General features: G+C 44.1%; 1 protein-coding gene across 1 annotated transcript in view; it reads left to right on the forward strand.

Annotated features, from left to right (window-relative positions):
* pcdh15b (protocadherin-related 15b) overlaps positions 1-17,750 on the forward strand; it is a 1,048,074-nt gene that overhangs the window by 630,548 nt on the left and 399,776 nt on the right. The window contains exon 20 of the mRNA XM_041210329.1: positions 16,109-16,237. Within this exon, the coding sequence (XP_041066263.1) occupies positions 16,109-16,237 (129 nt within the window). The remainder of the gene's footprint in view (positions 1-16,108; positions 16,238-17,750) is intronic.

Below are 17,750 nucleotides of genomic sequence, written 5' to 3' on the forward strand. Positions count from 1 at the left end.
TATTACAGGTCATGATGTGGAAGCACATGTCACCATCTAAAATTGTAATTTTTTTTTCAGCAAGACTGGAGGTTTGAGAATGTGAGAGAATAAGAAGCAATAATTTTAAAAAAGAGATTGGGCAGAATTTAGCCCTTGATGGGCGGGTCGGTCCCACCGGCTCGGCGATGGGCAGGCAGCCGATTGCTGCTGCCGAAACAGGCCCCGCCACCATTTTGAGTGGGCAGGCCGCCCGACGGGAAGCGCTATGCACTTCCTGTGCGGAGGGTGGAGGGATTCCCCATCTGTCAAAGTGCTCTTTTTCATGCATGTATGCAAAAGAGCGCACTGGCCCCTGTGACTAAGTGCTGTCTCAGGGAAAGTGCTGAAAGTTTTATAAACTTAAAAAATAGAAAAATAAAAAAATTATTAACATGTCCCCCTCATGTGACAATGTCACATAAGATGGGACATGTTAATAAATATCACATTAAGTTTATTAAAGTTTTTTAAAACAGGCATGAAACCTCATCCCACCGCTGGATGAGGTTTCATGTTTTTTCAGAAGCCCGCCAGGTCTTCTGGCCTACCAGCCTTAGCCTTAAGCTTGGACAGGCAGGGCCTTTAATTGTTTTAATTATCCTGTCAATGGCCTTTGACAAGTCGGTGGGCGGACAGATGATTTCACTCTCCCCTCACCTTCCTGAATATTTAAGTAGGGTGGGATGACATTGGGGGTTCCCCCCGACGTCATCCTGCATAATTTTCGTATCGGCGAGTGGGCCCCGCCCCCAACTCACCGATGGAAAAATTCTGGCCATTAAGTCCGATTTGTTATTGGCCTGGATTTTTCTTTGTCAATGGTGGCAATGCTGAGATGTTTGCTGCTTTTAAAGGGGTGCAATTGTACCACAACTTCTGGTGACATGACTTACGCTTAAGCCTGAAAGTTGTGGTGTGTCTGAATGGGCTCCAGAGGTGCCCACACTGATGGTCCCACAGTTTCAATACTTAATGGCAGGAACCATTAGTTTGAGAATTTTGCTTATTTGCCCACCACTTTCATGGATTTTTACCTGCACGATATTAAGGCTGATAATCACAGGGATAAGTCAGAAAAGAGAATAAAAATTAGTGAAAAGTAAATCTGACAGCCAGGATAGATGCAAATACATAATCAGCAAAAAAAACATTCTTTATGATTTCCCTGGCTCCCAGTTCCTCTTCTCCCGTTCTTCTAACCCCATGCCCCTGGCTCCTCCCCCATGCTTGGCTCCTACTCAGCTCCTCAGCCCCGCTGATGTCAAAAACAGCACCTGCTGGGAGGGGAAAATGTCAGGTGGTTTTGCTGTGATTTTCTCATCCATCAGTTGGTGTTTTGACATGGGACTGAGAAGTTGGAGGTGGGAAACAGAGCCATTGGAAATGGGGATGAGGTAATTAAGTAATTAAGGGTCATGAGGACTCGAAATGTCAACTCTTTTCTTCTCCGCCGATGCTGCCAGACCTGCTGAGTTTTTCCAGGTAATTCTGTTTTTGTTTTGGATTTCCAGCATCCGCAGTTTTTTGTTTTTCATTTTTATCTCTGAGGTAATTAAGCTCAGATATGAACAAACAATCAACTCTATCCTATCAAAGCATAGGAGAATCTTATTGTACAAGAAAGGCTTGCAGCATCACAATCACAGAAGCCTGGTATTTAGCCATTGTTTGACTTCAACCAATTGACCGATCACCCTGCACTGGTCTTTGTTTCAAATTGGAGAGATTAAGTCCTGATGACACCATTATTATAGTTAAACCCCATCTGATAGACAAGTAATAAACAAAGACTGCAAGAAATCTTCAGATGTCATTGAACTGAAATGTTAACTCTGCATCGTTCTCCAAACATGCTGCCAGAGCTGCTGTGGTTCCAGCATTTTCTGTTTTTATTTCAAATTTCCAACATCTGCACTATTGTACTCCTTGCTTGATATGCTGTATTTTTAATGGAGAGCACTATTAACCTCACTATTAACTTGATGCAAAATTTGGCCTTGTTGGGTTGTGAGCCATTTCTTCCCCAGAGAAAGAGGAACAATTTAGTGTCTGAATGTTCAAAGAGATGTGCATTTGTGTGACATTTTCCTATAGCTGAGTGAATGCTGAAAGAGAAAAAAACAAACTACAAACAAAATAAAATTCCACTGAAAGAAAGTAGCTGTACTGTGAAGTTAAGAAAGAGTCATCAGAGGAGGTCATTGTTTTGCAGTTGCTACCAGGAGAGAACAAAATCTTGTGAAAGCAACAAGTGTATGTGTGTGTGTGTGATTGGAATGAAAAGGAGAGGTGGCACAAAATCCCCTTGTGATGGAAAGAGAAGGATGTGGTGCATTGGAGAGAAGAATTGTTCAGAATGCTGGGAAGGAAAGTGTGGGAAGTGCTGTTTCTTGCTGTAATGCAGAAGTGGGAATCTGTATTGCATCATTGCTGTTCTGGTCTGGCATCAACTTTTTTCTCTATTGAATCCTGGTTGTGTGGGTGATGTTCCAAGAGTTCACTGCCTCAACTACCTCTGTCCAGACTTGCTACAAGGTCTGTTCTTTCCATTAGGTAAAACAGGATGCCCCTTCTTTCCTTTACCTTTCTAACTGGGGCCTCCAGATTAGTGTTGGAAAACATGGGGGATTGCTCCTAACTCAATTTCCAAGATGAGGTACGTCCAGCAAATGCAGGGACCAATGTCAGCAAGTTGGATGCATCTTCCCATTTGAAGATGCATTGACAGTTTAAATAGTCTTCTACGGGCCAGCCAATGATCATGCCCAGCCAGTGGATTGGCTGCTGCTAGTGATCAGGCAAACTGGCCGCCAATCATACAGTAATGAGCCCAACAGTTCAAATCCACCTGACCATGGAATGACGATCACTCTTTGTCCAGCTGTATCCCAATGCCACTTAAAATTCTGCTTACAAGCCTTGATGTGAATGTGAGGGGTCACTACCTTTAGCAAGCGTGGATTTATCATGCTGATTTCAGTACAAACACTATCAAAGAAGTAATGACCCAGATCTTGCACTACCTGGTTGGTCATACGCAAGAGTACACCAGAAGATGCGCTATGAGACCCCTCAGAAATCCCAATGCAAGCACAACATGGGAATGGCCCAGGAAGTTTCAACTTCTGATGGGCAATTCCTCTTCATCCAGAATACTCCGAGAAAGTCTCAAAATCTGAGTTAGAATTGGAGACTTTGGTGGGTTCTGACTCAGTTACCTGAATAGTTACTCAGGAATTTTTAGACAGGAAGAAATCATATCTAACTCCTGGGTAACCATACAACTGAACCCATTGACTCTGTTCTCACCACCCCGACCCCCAACACCTAACGCTCTGAATCCCTCCGAGCCCCCCCCAACTCTCCAACGCCCCGACCCTCCGATTCCCCTGACCTTCCGACTTCCCCATTGACCCTACGACCCCCCAAACTCTCCGACACCCGCCAGACCCTCCAACTTCCCCTGACCCTCCGATTCCACCGCTGACCTGAGGACCTTCCCCAATCTCAAACACCCCCCAGACCTTCCTAAATCATGCCCGTCCCCCTAAGATCCTCTGGATCCCCCTTTGATCCTTTAGTTCCCCACTTGACCATCTGGCTCCCCCTGAACCCTCTGCCCCACCCCAACCCTCTGGCCTGCCCCTACCCTCCAACCACTACCCCCTGTGTGAATCTGTGACACCCACTGACCCTCTGATTCCATCCCCCTGGCATGACCTGACCTGACCTCAGCACCCTGCCACCCTACCCAGCTGGCACCATACCCACCCGACCACCCTGCTACCCTATCACCCTACCCATGTACCTCACTCACACTAATTTGCTAGCACAGTGAAAAGCTATTTAAACGTCCAAACATTGTTCAGTGTATTAGTGAAACTTACCGAAATACGGCAGTTAGTGCCATAAAAAGGGGTTGTGGCTTGGCTCCCTCCAACGATCCACTACTATGAGGAAGGATTCCAAGAATAGGTGCGCGCCACATTCCTGAAGGGGCCTGGTTCTCAATCACAGGCCAGAAATGTGGAGCTCCAGCGCTGTGTAAAATCATAGGAGCAGAGTGGCAATCCACTCATCAGAAGATACGGCTTGTTGCAAAAATAGGATGGTCACAGAAGAGGCGCTGGGGGCGGGGCGGGGGGGGGGGGGGCGGTGGTTAGTGGGGGGGGGGGGGTGGTCTCCCTAGAATTGCTCAGGAAGTTTCAGGTTCCAATGGGCAGTTCCCCTGTGTCTGGAACTCTGAGTTGGAAACATTTTTGGAGGGTTCCAGCCGCTTATCTGGATAGTTACCCATGAAATGTTAGACGAGAAAAAAAGTCATGTCTATCTCCTGGGTAACCATACAACTGACCCCCCCTCTGACACGCCCCCCCCACCCTCTGACTGCCCTCGACCACCCAACTCCGAAGCATGACCCTCTGACCCCCAACCCTCCAATTCCCCAGATTTCCCGTCTCCCCTGCAGACCCTCTGACTCCCCCCGCAGATCCTCCAAATCCTCTGTGGAACCTCCTACTCCCCTGCAGACCCTCTGACTTCTTCCCCAACTCTCTGATTACCCCCTTCCACCCTCTGACTCTCCCAAAGACTCTCCAGCGCTCCAACTTCCCCCCGACCCTTCAACACCCGTCCGACCCTCCAACTGTGACTTCCCTCAGCCCTCCAACTCCCCCCTTGGCCCTTTGACTTATGGCCATGGTTCACTGACTCCTCCCCCCGCCCATCACACTCCGACTCCCCCACCAACCCTCCAACCTCCCCCTCTGACTTATTCCCTGACCCTCTGACAATCCCCCTGACCCTCCAATTCCCATCAAACCCTCTGACTCCCCTCCTGACTACCTGTTGCCCCTGATCTGACCTCATTACCCTAACTAACTGTAACCGTACCCAGCCTACCACCCTGTCACTCTATCACTCTGCCACCCTATCCCCCTACCACCATGCCACCCAGCCTTCCACCTTACCATCCTGCCACCCTACCCCACTTATGCACTTGCACTCACTTAGTGAAAAGCTATTAGAATGTCCCAAAGTTTTTCACTGTGTTTGTGAATGAAGACTTATCAAAATATGGCAGTTAGTGCCCTAAAAAGGGGGCATGGCTTAGCTTCCCCTGATGATCTGGCGCTGCAAGGAAGGACTCCCAGAACAGGTGCATTCTGCATTTCTGAAGAGGCCCAGCTCAGATGTCTGGGTCAGAAATGCAGAGCCTTGTGTAAAAAAAAAATGCAGCAAAGTGACAATCCAATGGTGATTGCCACTCCTCAGTAGTTTCAGCCCATTGCAGAAGTAGGATGGTGGTACCCCAGAGGTTGGGCGAACTGTCAGAGGTCCCAACACAGGGACTGCATTGGAATTTTACCTTCTAATGGGCAATTCCCTTGCATCTGAGTTAGTATTGGAGACTTCGGACGGTTTTGATTCATTTTCCTGGATAGTTACCCAGACGAGAGAAAAAAACGTGTCTAACTTTTTTATAATTCATTCATGGTGTGCTGGCTAATTGCCCTTGTTCAGAGGGCATTTAAGAGTTAACCACATTGCTGTGGGTTTGGAGTCACTTGTAGGCCAGACCGGGTAAGGACAACAGATTTCCTTCCCTAAAGGACGTTAGTGAACCAGATGGGTTTTTACAATCGGCAATGGCTTTATGGTCATCACCTTACCCAAAATCACTAATCATCAGACTTTTAATTCCAGATTTTTATTGAATTCAAATTTCACCATCTGCCATTGGTGGGATTCAAACCCAGGTCCCCAGAACATTACCCTGGATCTCCGGATTACCAGTCTAATGACAATACCGCCACCGTCTCCCCGGGTAACTATACATCTGACCCCTCGCTCCCCCGGCTGAATAACTCTGGGTATACATACAAGTGACCCCCGACTCCCCACAGAACCCCCTCTGACTCCCCCCTCCTGACCCTCTGACTCTTCCTGACCCTACGATTCCCCTGACCCACCAATGGCCCAACTGACTCACTCCCAACCCTCCACCTCCGACTCCCCTCCGATCTGACCTCACCACTCTACCCACCATACACCCTGCCACTCTACCCACCATATCACCCTATCTACCCTACCCACCCTGCCACCCAAATGTCCCAAAGCTTTTCACTGTGTTAGTGAATGAAGACTTAACAAAACTAGGCGGCTAATGCTGTAAAATGCCTTGGCTCCGTCGATGAACCTGCCCTGTGAAAAAGGATTCCCAGGACAAGTACGCTTCGCATTTTTGCATTGGCCAGTGTCCTAATGCTTTCCCATTTCCAGGAATGAGTATGGATTGAAGCTTGGGAACTCCCTGCAATTGAGGCGAGAAGGCAATTAAAGTTGATAAGCAGGCAATTAAGAAGTATTTTATGTATAGATTCCCTCTCGCCCGAATAGTGAGCAGCCCTACATTGTGTTTCCAACCCTGCCAAGTGGGGAAGGTGAGAGCACAGAGGGACAGAATTTCTCTGGATAAGTGACAAGCTGTGAAGGCTTTGGACAGTTACACTGAAGAGCTGCCAGATGAGAGGCCACTTTGCAAAGCACGCCATGGCAGAATCTTATCGCCTTTAGAGTGGGATCATTTCCAGGACAGTAAGTGGGTCGCTATGGGTGCAAGCCCAATCATAGATAGGTGCTGCTGCTGCAGGATAGGGACCATGAGGGTACCTCCATCTTCAAGCCCTCTCTAATAAGGTTTGAAAAAATTAACTCTGGCAACAGCTGCCAGGTCACTCTTGTGGTGGGGAATCCCCGCCACAAGATGGCTGGCAGCACAGTTGTGGCCCTCTAATCAATGCTGCTCCAGTTCAGAGGGGTGGGGTGGCCGGTGGTAAGAACAGGAGGCTAGACAACACCGCCCTCCATCCCTCCCTGCCGTTCACCCCCCCAAGCTCCTGAGCCAGCTGCCAGCAAGTTCTACCTGCTATCTGCCAGGCTTCATCCTCAATAGGGGACCCATTTACTGCTGGGAATATCCCAGCAACATCCCCAATCAGCCCACAAATGACCAGTTAATTATTCAAATTGGCTACCTGTTGCTGGTGGGCAGGTAGCCTCTGCTGGTGATGACCTGCCTCTGGGAAGATTGCACCTCTGATCTGATGCCAGGAAGTCAGAATTTCCTCCCAGTCTTGCCTTCAGGTACATCCCTGTAAGACCAGAATGATTCCGCCCCTTCGATCAGAAAGTGCTCTTAATGCATGACAGGTGATTGCCAGCTCCTTGGAAGGCAAGGCTGCAGCAAAAGCAACACCAGCAAAAGCACCAGCTGCCTTTTCCTCTTCCACATGCCCCTCTATAGGGGAGAGGGGATGGTCATCATGATGCAGCTGGGAGGAAGCAAGAAACGCCAATAGAGGATCTACATTCTGAAAATCGGCTCTTTTGACATGCCTGAGTATCAGTGCCTCAGGTGGCTTAGGCTCTCATAGTAGGTTGTTGCTGACACCTGCAGCCACCTGGAATAAGACTTCCTTCCCAATGGACCAGGTGAGCATGCATATGCATTGGTCAGTAAGGTGCCTGTCACTGGACGGCCAACTCCCTGTGTCCCGCAGCCATGCGTCTCGACCTCTTGCCAAATTGTGTGCTTTCTTCTTCTTAATGGAGAGAAAGCAGAGAGGTGTGTGAGTAGGTTTCGTACAGAGGAGTGAAGGGTGACCATTTGTGGAGAGCGGCTGTGAGGCATGGTTGCAAGAGGGCAATGGGCTGAGGGTGAGTATTGGCTGTTCAGATGAGGATGAGAGGAATGAGTTGAGCTGCAAGGTGTGTTGACCAGAGGTGTGCTGTGCAGGAAAATGCTGTATAAGTGAGAGTCAGGGCTTGGCATCTGAAGATGCAATGCCACTCACCCATCATGCCCTCCTCAGGTCCTAGATCCTCTTGATATACCTTGGAAGAACACATTGTTTCTTCTCATTTTCTTGGCCACTTCCATCTATGCTTGCTTGGAGAGGTTGGCCTCTTCCTTCCATCATTAGAAGAGCTCAACTTGCTGCAATCCCCTCAGCTAAATCTCCAAGTATGAGAGGGAGACCCAAGAGCAGCCTTCCCATGTCTCCTTTCCATTCCTGTGGGTTCAGCAGCCTGAATAATAAACAATTGCAATGGGTTTCTCTGCAACACGCTGTGGTCCCTTTAAGTAGAAATCATTCCTCTGCTAAAATGGCTCCTTTATCCTGCCAGCCCTGTGTAATTGGCCAGGAAACCCAGAAGCAGGTTTTTAATTGGTCGCCTTCCATAAAGAACAAGCAGAAAGCCAGCTACTCTTATCAGGTTCACAAACCACAAATGGTCCTGGCACGCCATCAAAAGTTAAGGCAGTAAAATTATGTCCACACCATCACTCAATCTGACACTCGCAGCCAACTGCTCATGTATTGACATTTGTGAAATTAAGAGGGTAGAACAGAGATGAGATTTGCATGTTGTGAGTCACTGGGCAAGAGGGGGATGCAGCTAAGCCAAGGGGAAAGGATAGCCAGCTCCCCAGAGGATGAGGTCACAGCTGAGTTCTGCTGCAGAGAGAGGATGCAGACGAGGACTTTAATGGGGCAACATGCACAAAAAGACTGATGGGAATGCACATCAAAATGCTTGATGCATTGCCTGACTTGCCAGAAAGCCTGCTGTCACTGCCAAGGAGCACAGAGGAATCAGGCTCCAGCTTCAGCACATGGCATCGCACAGAGCTTGCAGCCATCCTTTGTAGCATGACCAATTACATGAGAGAATTTGAGAATCCAACCATGATGCAGTGTCTGATGGTTGGCATCTCAGCTTCCATGACAGCCCAAGCAGAAGCCACCCAATGCCTGAGTGCTGGAGTGGAAGCTCAGACTAAGGTCTTGAAAACTCAGCTTGTTGCCATGTAAGCTCAGACTGGGGTTGGCATGGTTGCAGATACCTGTTTTTCAAGGGACTTTCAGGTATCTCAGCAGTCCAGCAATCTGCCCTCCAACAGATTAGTTAGATTGCTGAGGTGCTTCCTCAGGCGATTAGCAGTAGCTCTATGGAGCCTGAAACTCCTGTCCTCACTTCGGACAACAGCATTCATGCTCCCACTGCTGTCACTCTACCAGTGCCCTTGCTGTTACCTGTCAGCCAGCCAGCCCAGATTGTAGCCAGCCCACACCGATGTCGAGCATACTGAAAATGGACCTTCTCGGCCCAGAGCTGCTTGAGGGCACCCTACAAGAATATCTTCATTCTCCTCAATTGGATCATTGGCAATCTTCCACCACCTATGTTGTAGCCACTGGGGCAGTAGCACTGTGTAGGAGCACCAGGTTAGGCAAAGGAACCTGCAACACAATATTGGCTTTTTTTTCCTGAAATTTGGCCATAAGGATGTTGTGATGGTCTGTATATGAGGGATAGTAAAGTGTATGATTCTTGGACAAGTGAGGATCTGAGGTTTTATTAAGTAGGACCCGGGGTTGCATTAGGTGCTAATTGACAATCTGTCCAGAATGTGGATGAGCTGGCTGACTCCTCCCTTCCCCCTCCCATAGAACCATAGAAAAGTTACAGCACAGAAGGAAGCCATTCGGGCCCATCTTGTCCATGCCATGCCGAGGACATCCAGGTGCCCTTTCTAATCCCACCTTCCTGCACCCAGCCCATAGCCCTGCAGCTTACAGCACTTAAGGTGCAGATCCAGGTACATTTTAAAAGATTTTAGAGTTTCTGCCTCTACCACCAACTTGGGCAGCGAATTCCAGACACTCACCCCCTAACCTCGATCCTCCACCTCCTCCCCTTCTTCCTCCTTTCCCTCTTCTTTTTCCTTCTCAGGTCATCAGCAAATCGGTGGCATGGGCTGTTCCCTCATGATTACCAGGTTGTGGAGAATGTAGCACACCATTGTGACTTGGAATAACTCCTTCAGCATGGTCTAGCCAGCAAAACCTTTGCTTCAGCACTTCAATCATCTACTCAGTGGTACAATTTTCATGGCTGCATGGTCCTCGTTATATGAGTGCTGGCCACTAGTTGTGCCAGGAAGTCAGCAGCCAGATGTAGACTAGATAGCACTTTTCACCCAGTGTTTTCCCTCTGGTTTGTTGTGGTGGCTGAAAGGATACTGGAGCAGCTGACTGACACAGGATGACTGATGCCAAGATAGTAGGCATTCACCAACAGTATGTGATCACACATCGAATATGTGATCATACATCGAGTCATACTGAGCAACTGGTAACCTTTGCAGTTGAGGTACATCTCAGCAATGAACTGTAGTGCCCACAAACCATGTGTGTGTATTTTATGTACCATGGGTAGCCCACTACCCTAGCAAAGCCACAAACACACTCTTCAGATAAAAGCAAAATACTGCGGATGCTGGAAATCTGAAACAAAAACAGAAAATGCTGGTAAAACAGCATTTGTGGAGAGAAAGACAGAATTAATGTTATGAGTCCATATGACTCTTCTCCAGAGCTTTCTGTTTTTGTTACACACTCCTCCTGCTTCTTTCTGTTCAGAGAGAAGACAGTGAAGTCCTGGCATACAGAGCCAGTTACCTCCTGAGAAATGTGGTGGATGAGAAATTATGAGATTTTAGCTATGCTGCCTGTTCCATCCAGGAAGGATCCCAATGCCTAGAAGTTAAGTTCTACAGTCACTTTGGCAGCGCTATCCTCGTATTGCCCTGAGGCTGCAGGTCTTGTTAAAAGCGGTGGCAGTGCTCTGTGACCACCTTCTTCATGAATTGCAGATAGCAAACACACTTGGTTAGGTGGAGATAAGAGAAGTGCTTCCAAAAGAATGTAAGTGGGGGGCTCCTGCTGAGAACCTTTCTTCCATCCCCTTCTCTTTGTGAGCAGCTTCTTTTATTCTTTACTGCCACGGCAACATCTCCCTTTCCTGCTGCAGCCAAAGAGGGACATGTACTATGTAGGCAAGCAGTGTGCCTACAGCCTTGCAGTAGCAATCAATGGTTTCACATGCAGCACCACTCCTTGCAGTCTCTTCCAAGCACTCAGTACTTCCAAAAATTCAAACAGAGCCAGTGGAAAGCAATAAGCAGTTAGCCTGCAGGTTAGATAATGATGCCCGTAAATAGTTCTGCTTGGTGCCCTTCATGCTGCTGAACGCATGCTCAACTGTGCATGTTTTAAGAGAGGACATTAACCAGAGTGGTAAGCTCCAGAATGGCAGGTCTGGCATCAAATCAACATTTGCACACTAACATGATCACAATCTGCCTATTCTGCATACTTTCAGTGCACACATACAATTCTTGTGCTAATGGTGTCACTGTGAGATGCTGTTCAGTATGTGTCATTCTATATGTATGTGGAAGCCACACATTTCTTTCATGTCATTTTTCTTCTATAATAAGATAAAAGCAAAATACTGCAGATGCTGGAAATCTGAAATAAAAACAGAAAATGCTGGAAAAACTCAGCAGGTCTGGCAGCATCTGTGGAAAGAGAAACAGAGTTAACATTTCGAGTCTGTATGACTCTTCTTCAGAGCGCAGCATTTTCTGTTTTTATTTCATCTTTCTTCTAACTCGGCACCTATAGTGACAGAACGAGTGGCACTATGGAGTCAAATTTTGCAACCTTGGTGTTTAAAATGAATTAGTTGGTAAAGAAACAAAAGCCAAGCAACACATTGTGGGAGAGTACTTCAGAGGTAGAAGCCATAACAATTTTTAATAGATTGAATACGTTTTTCTGTGAAGTTCATTTCATAATTCTTCAGCAATTACCAACTGCATTTAAAAAGTATAATTGTCCTCTTCCAAGCTCAGATGTATATCTAGTGCATGTCATTTGCTCAGTGGTTAATTCTTTTTAGAGGCAACTGGAAGTCACTACAATTGAGTCACAGTACGGACATAAGTATTTTGTCAAAAAGCATTTGCCAGATTTGTTGCTTGAAGGCGCTTGGCATAATTAATGCATCATTTTTCCAGCAATTTGTCGATAGGGAGATATACCCCATAAATTGTATATTCCCAAAACTTTGTGGACTTTGTCATTAGCCTCATGAAAATGGCTACTTTACTTCCAACTCCTCATTTAATTTCAAAAAATTGCTGTATTTGCACTTTAGTTGCCAATTAAATAACTGCTAGAAAAAGTTAGGGCTGGTATGTAACAGCTAAGTACTTCTTTTAATGATAGGATTTATTTTCCTCCAATAGCACCTAATTTCTCTTGCCCAGAAAGAGAGCAACTGAAACTCTGGCGTCTGACTCCTGGAACTAGTAAATTGTTAGAGATTTTAAAACTTTAATATTTCATGCCTTTTTCTTACTTTATCTCTTCTTTTCTCTTTCCTAAAACAATTTTTATTTTTCTTTGTTTCTCTTCCTTTATCTGCTTTGACTGTAATTCACCCTATTTCCTTTTACACCATTCCTTTGTTTATTTTTCAATCCTTAAACCTCATTGGTTAAGACTGTTGGTTCGATTGTTCACCAAAAGTCCCAAATGATCAATTGGTCATTATCAGCTTGCACTTCCCGAAATTTCTACCAATGATTTTATTGAGCTGAGGGTCGAGGAAAAAGACTAAGCAATGGACGTGCTGCAAGATTCCCCACTCAAACAAACTCTGGACCAGTGATCCTGTTCTAGTTTTCAATTCCTCCCTGGCTTTGCAACCAGCCACCACCCCTGCACCAACCTCCATCCTCCACCCTCCCTCCCATATCTCTGTAATCTCCTATAGCCCCACAAACCTCCCGGATATCTGCACTCATTTAATTCTAGCCTCTTGAGTATCCTTGATTTTAATTACTCCACAATTGGTGGTCGTGCCTTCCATTGCCCACGCACAGAGCTCTGAAATTCCCCCCCTAAACTCTCTAACTCTTTATCTATCTTTCCTCTTAAAGATGCGCCTTAAAACATACCTCTTTGGCTAAGTTTTTAGTCATGTGTCCTAATATCGCCTTATGTGGCTTGGTGTCAAATTTCACTTCATAACGCTCATGTGATGCACCTTTGGATGTTTTATTACGTTAAAGGCATGACATAAACACAAATTGTTATTGTTCTGTTGGTTTAGGATTGTTACCAATTGTTTGCTAACTTGCTTAATTTTGCACCATGGTCACCCTATTAATTTTAACAATTCAATGTACACATAAAAATATGCACTTGAAAAGAATGTTTAAATCTCAGCTGGATACAGTTGGCAGTGGATAAGAGCATAGGAAGGTACAAGAATGGGTAACTGACTGGTCTCAACGTCAAGTCAAAGAAATATATCCCTGATATCGCTCATACCTTTCCATCATTTTATTTTTCTCTAGATACTTGACCAATTTTTTTTCCTGAATTTGATGATATTTTCAGCTCACTATGTTTCTCTAGGCTGTATATTCCACAGGTTTGCCAACTTCTGCATAAACTGAATCTACACTGACTTATCATCCTCCCTGCAGATTTCCCACATTTCATGGTGAATAGGAAAAATTGAATAATTGGAGACATTTCATGCCTGAATTAGAATTTTTGCAACTAATGCCTGGATCAGGAATTCTATGAAATAGGACTAATTGTAACATAATTTTGCTCATCCACCTATTATGCATGAAGTGGGTCTATACTTAATTGAAGTAAATATTACCTGTGTTTCTTAGCATATGGTTGTAAAATACATAATTGAAACATGAACTAGGAGTAAACATAATGCATTTTTAGAGTTTTTCAAACATTTTCTCTGGAAAAAATTGTATGATTTATTTCTAGACCAGTTCGCACTCTAATTTACATCAATCTGTCTCTCTTTCCATCCTATTGAGAATCAAACTTGCACAGTAGAATCCTCAGATAGGGTTTATTTATTATTCTTCGTGGATAAGTGAATGTATTCTAGCATGACAGAATTGTTGTTCCTTTGAGATATCCATACTTGCAATGTGTAGTTGTTTTTTCTGCATTTTTTATCATATCCCCATGGTTTATCTTTCATTCAATTTCCCCCATTGTCAACGTCAGTCGCATTTGTGCTGTTCCCGAGTGGGTACACCATTTTTGCCATGTTTATATTTGGACCAGCAGCCTGACCTTTTCATTTTGAAAAGTTTGCAGGTCCAACTTAGCATCTAATTTACATGACTCACTGCCTACCTAATCTGTGTCCAGTGCTCCACTTGATTTTCCCTTTAGTTGAAGTCATTAAGTAGGAGAATCAGGCAGGTGTATAAGGGTCAACAATCCGCTACTGCCATCACCACAAAAGAGAAAGTTTGGTCATCACCAGAAGTGAAAGTTATCCCCTCTCCCTCTATATTTTGGCAGCTGCATCTACTCTGATTGCAGTTTATTTAATATCAGAATGGTTTAAACAGTTCGTGGAACAGATTATACATTTTGCTTCTATTATATGTATTGGAGACTGGGGTGGGCTGGAGATTTTGGATTGTAACCCCTCCACTTAGCAAGGTGCCTTGATATTTACTCCACTCCTTACCAACCCCATTCTCAATCCACAATGTGCCTTGGAGCTGGTGCACAGCTTCCAGGCTCCATCATTTTGATTTCCCCAACTAAGCCAGCAAAGCTGTCTTTATCTGCTCAGTTCGGACCTGCAGCCTGCCTCCAGGAGGTAAATGAGGCCTTGAAGATAAAATAACCCAGGCTTCAAATTGATGGCATTCAGCAGCTTTGATGCTCATTTTGCCCATTCCTGTGCACCAGAAACTTGTTCCCAATTAAGAGCCCACAAGCTTTGCATCACAAACATGAAGTGTTACAGTGATGTAAAATCATGAGAGTCTCAGTTTCAAGGTGCCATGCAGGGAAACGTAGAACAGAATCTAGCTGCTTCATAAAGACTGTGAGAAACCAAAGGAATACTGATCATGAAATTACTCTTGTGTGCCTTCTGGCTTACTTGTGTATAATTTAAAGGGATACTAAATAAGCACATGAGGGAGAAAGAATTAAAAGAATATGATAACAAGGTGAAATGAAGTAGGGTGGGTGCAGGCTTGTATGGACCTTAAGCAGCAGCATAAACCTATTGGACTGAATGGCCTGTTTCACTGCTGTAAAGTTATATGTTAATTATGTAGCCACAGTTGTAGATGCATGGTCTAAATAGACCAGGAAAATGTGTTTGCATCCTCCAAAGAAAGATCACTAAATCATAACAATTATTGCAATGGTAGTTGTAACAGATCATGGAATGATCCACAAGATTCTGCATACATCAAGTTTCTGATTCAGCTGGGCAACAGGAGGAGGTGCCAAGCATCTGTTTATTGGAAGGGAGAAAATAATTATTGGATAAATCAGTGTAATCTGTTTTCAGCTAAATACAGAACAGGAATATTCAGGATTTGTTCTTCCTGAAGACAAATGTAGCTGAAATGACTAAAATATTTTCTGTGATGCTTCTTCTGAAAAATTCTGAACTGTGCTATGTTTTCCAAATTAAACTTTGAGTTTGTTTCTTGTTAGACTCGTCTCAAAAGGCCGCAACAGAAGGTAGATTAACTTAAGAAGCTTATAATCGAATTTATGCAAGTCCACAAAGCAAAGAGAGCAAATTGAAAGAGGATTTTAGTATCTTCCAAGATTTCTAAAAATGGTGATTGGCTGAAATAAACAATGGAGAAAGCTATCACCTTTTTTCGCTGGTTGTAATGCATTGATATTCTGAGAGTTACATTGGCATGGTTGATGAACCAGAAAGCTATGAATGTTTTAATAATAAATTTATGTGATTGTATTTTTAAAAATTTACAGAATTTATCATGGAAATTTGTTCAAACAGCTCAAAGTAATCTGACCTTGAATTAATTCACTAGAGGGCTTGATTAATTAAATCAAAATTCTTTCTGCTTGTGATTATGTTGGGAAGTATTTGCAGATTTCCAAAGGTGCCATTATAAATGACTTCACAAGTCACTTTGATACTGATATCAGCTTTGACTTGCCAACTGCTCCAAGAAAATAATTCTTGCACATCTTCTCCAGAATTAATCACAAATTATTATCCTAACTGCTCATTAAGTGTAGCAGGATGCATAAATTGTTTTCAAAATTTATCTGCCTTTAAATGGTAATCTGTAGAGAATAAGCATTGTTGAAGCTAGATTTTCTTTCCGTAGACTTCCACTACAACTGTCAACATAGTAGTTACTGATGTGAATGACAACGACCCAACCTTTGACACCATCTTTCTTAAGAACTTTACTGTATTGGAGGAGGAAGCAAATATCTATGTCGGTCAAGTCAGGGTAAGACAACTTGAACTGTTTTTAGGAGAAATGTGTAGACTGTAAAGTTTGAAATGATTAAAATATGTTTCCAAAGCTCCTTCCATATAAGCTCTGAATTGCATTGTATTTTCTAATACAAGCGTTTGGTACTTTTTCACTGTAATTTTTATTTCACTTGTGATCAAAAATGGTATTAGAAATTGAAGCAGTTTTTAACAAATGCATATCTATTACTGCTTGTAATCTCAAGTGGCCTGAAATTCCATGGTGTGATATTTATTGTGTAGCTAACACAATTGTATAATTTTTGTATGCTTCCTGTTTTAACAAATTTTATTTATTTTTTTAATAATAAACAAAAGGGTCCTTAGTTGAAGCACATTACCCAATGCATCACAAATATTGCATGCTATATTGTGGAATTTCAACCAACAAGGGAATTTAGATAAAAATCATGAACTAACACAGCAAATGGAAGTATTTTTAAACATGACAAATATGCTCTGCAGTGTATTCGCTGGGCATGCTTCCTGATTAATCTCTTATTGTACTGGGCACCACGTTGCATTTTGCCATATTTAAGCCAATAAATAAATAAAGCAAGTGTCATAGTGCTAAGAAAGTTTCTCATCATCAACAATGTACCTTCCCATTTAAAGCCAGCTTCACTGTGGATCTACCTTCCTTCAAGTTCTACCCAGCTTATAACTGCATACCAAATCACACATCTACGAAGACCAATATCACACTGACGGACAATCCATTACTGCAGCTAGTTCAGAGTATATCACTTGATCTCCATTCATCTCCCAAATACCTCCTCATGTACTGCACCCAGTTCAATACTCATTATGATTAGTAAGAGTAATTATTGTACTTTGCAACAAGAAAAGCAACATAATATATTATGTGCTCCTATTATGTTTTGGGTTTACACCAGGTATTTTAGAGTGGTGAAAGGGGGAAAGCTACAGTGTCCCATTTGCCCCACTATCTATGGAAGAGCAAACTCTATGGGCAGAATTTTCACCTCGGCAGGTGGGAGTGCGACCAACATGCTCAAGCATGAAATGACATGCGATGATGTCCCGATGTTGACACGCAGTCATGCGATAGTTCGGTTGGTGGGCGCGCGCGGGAATCAGTTGCACGCCCGCCAACAATTAAAAGGCCTATTAAGGCCATTAAAGTATCAATTAACTTAAATTTTTCAAACCCCATCCACGGGCGGGATGAAGTTTCCAACATCAAATAAATATAAAATAAAAAATTTTAAACTTCATTTATAACATGTCCCTACTCATGTAACAAAATCATATGAGGGTACATATTTTATAACACTTTTAAATTCTTTATTTCTAATTTTTAAAACTCTTCATCTGCTTGAAGCAGCTCTGTGCCCCAGGGAGATTTTCAAGCACTCACGCGTGTGCCTGCGCAAAGTTCCCCGCTCTTCCTCCTCCCCCACCCGCTCAGGCAGCCGCTCTTGTTTCACACTGAGCGGTCCAGCCCCGATCGCGGGCAGCGGTCG

Source organism: Carcharodon carcharias, chromosome 17 (assembly GCF_017639515.1).
Source record: "Carcharodon carcharias isolate sCarCar2 chromosome 17, sCarCar2.pri, whole genome shotgun sequence".
NCBI classification, from domain to species: domain Eukaryota; kingdom Metazoa; phylum Chordata; class Chondrichthyes; order Lamniformes; family Lamnidae; genus Carcharodon; species Carcharodon carcharias.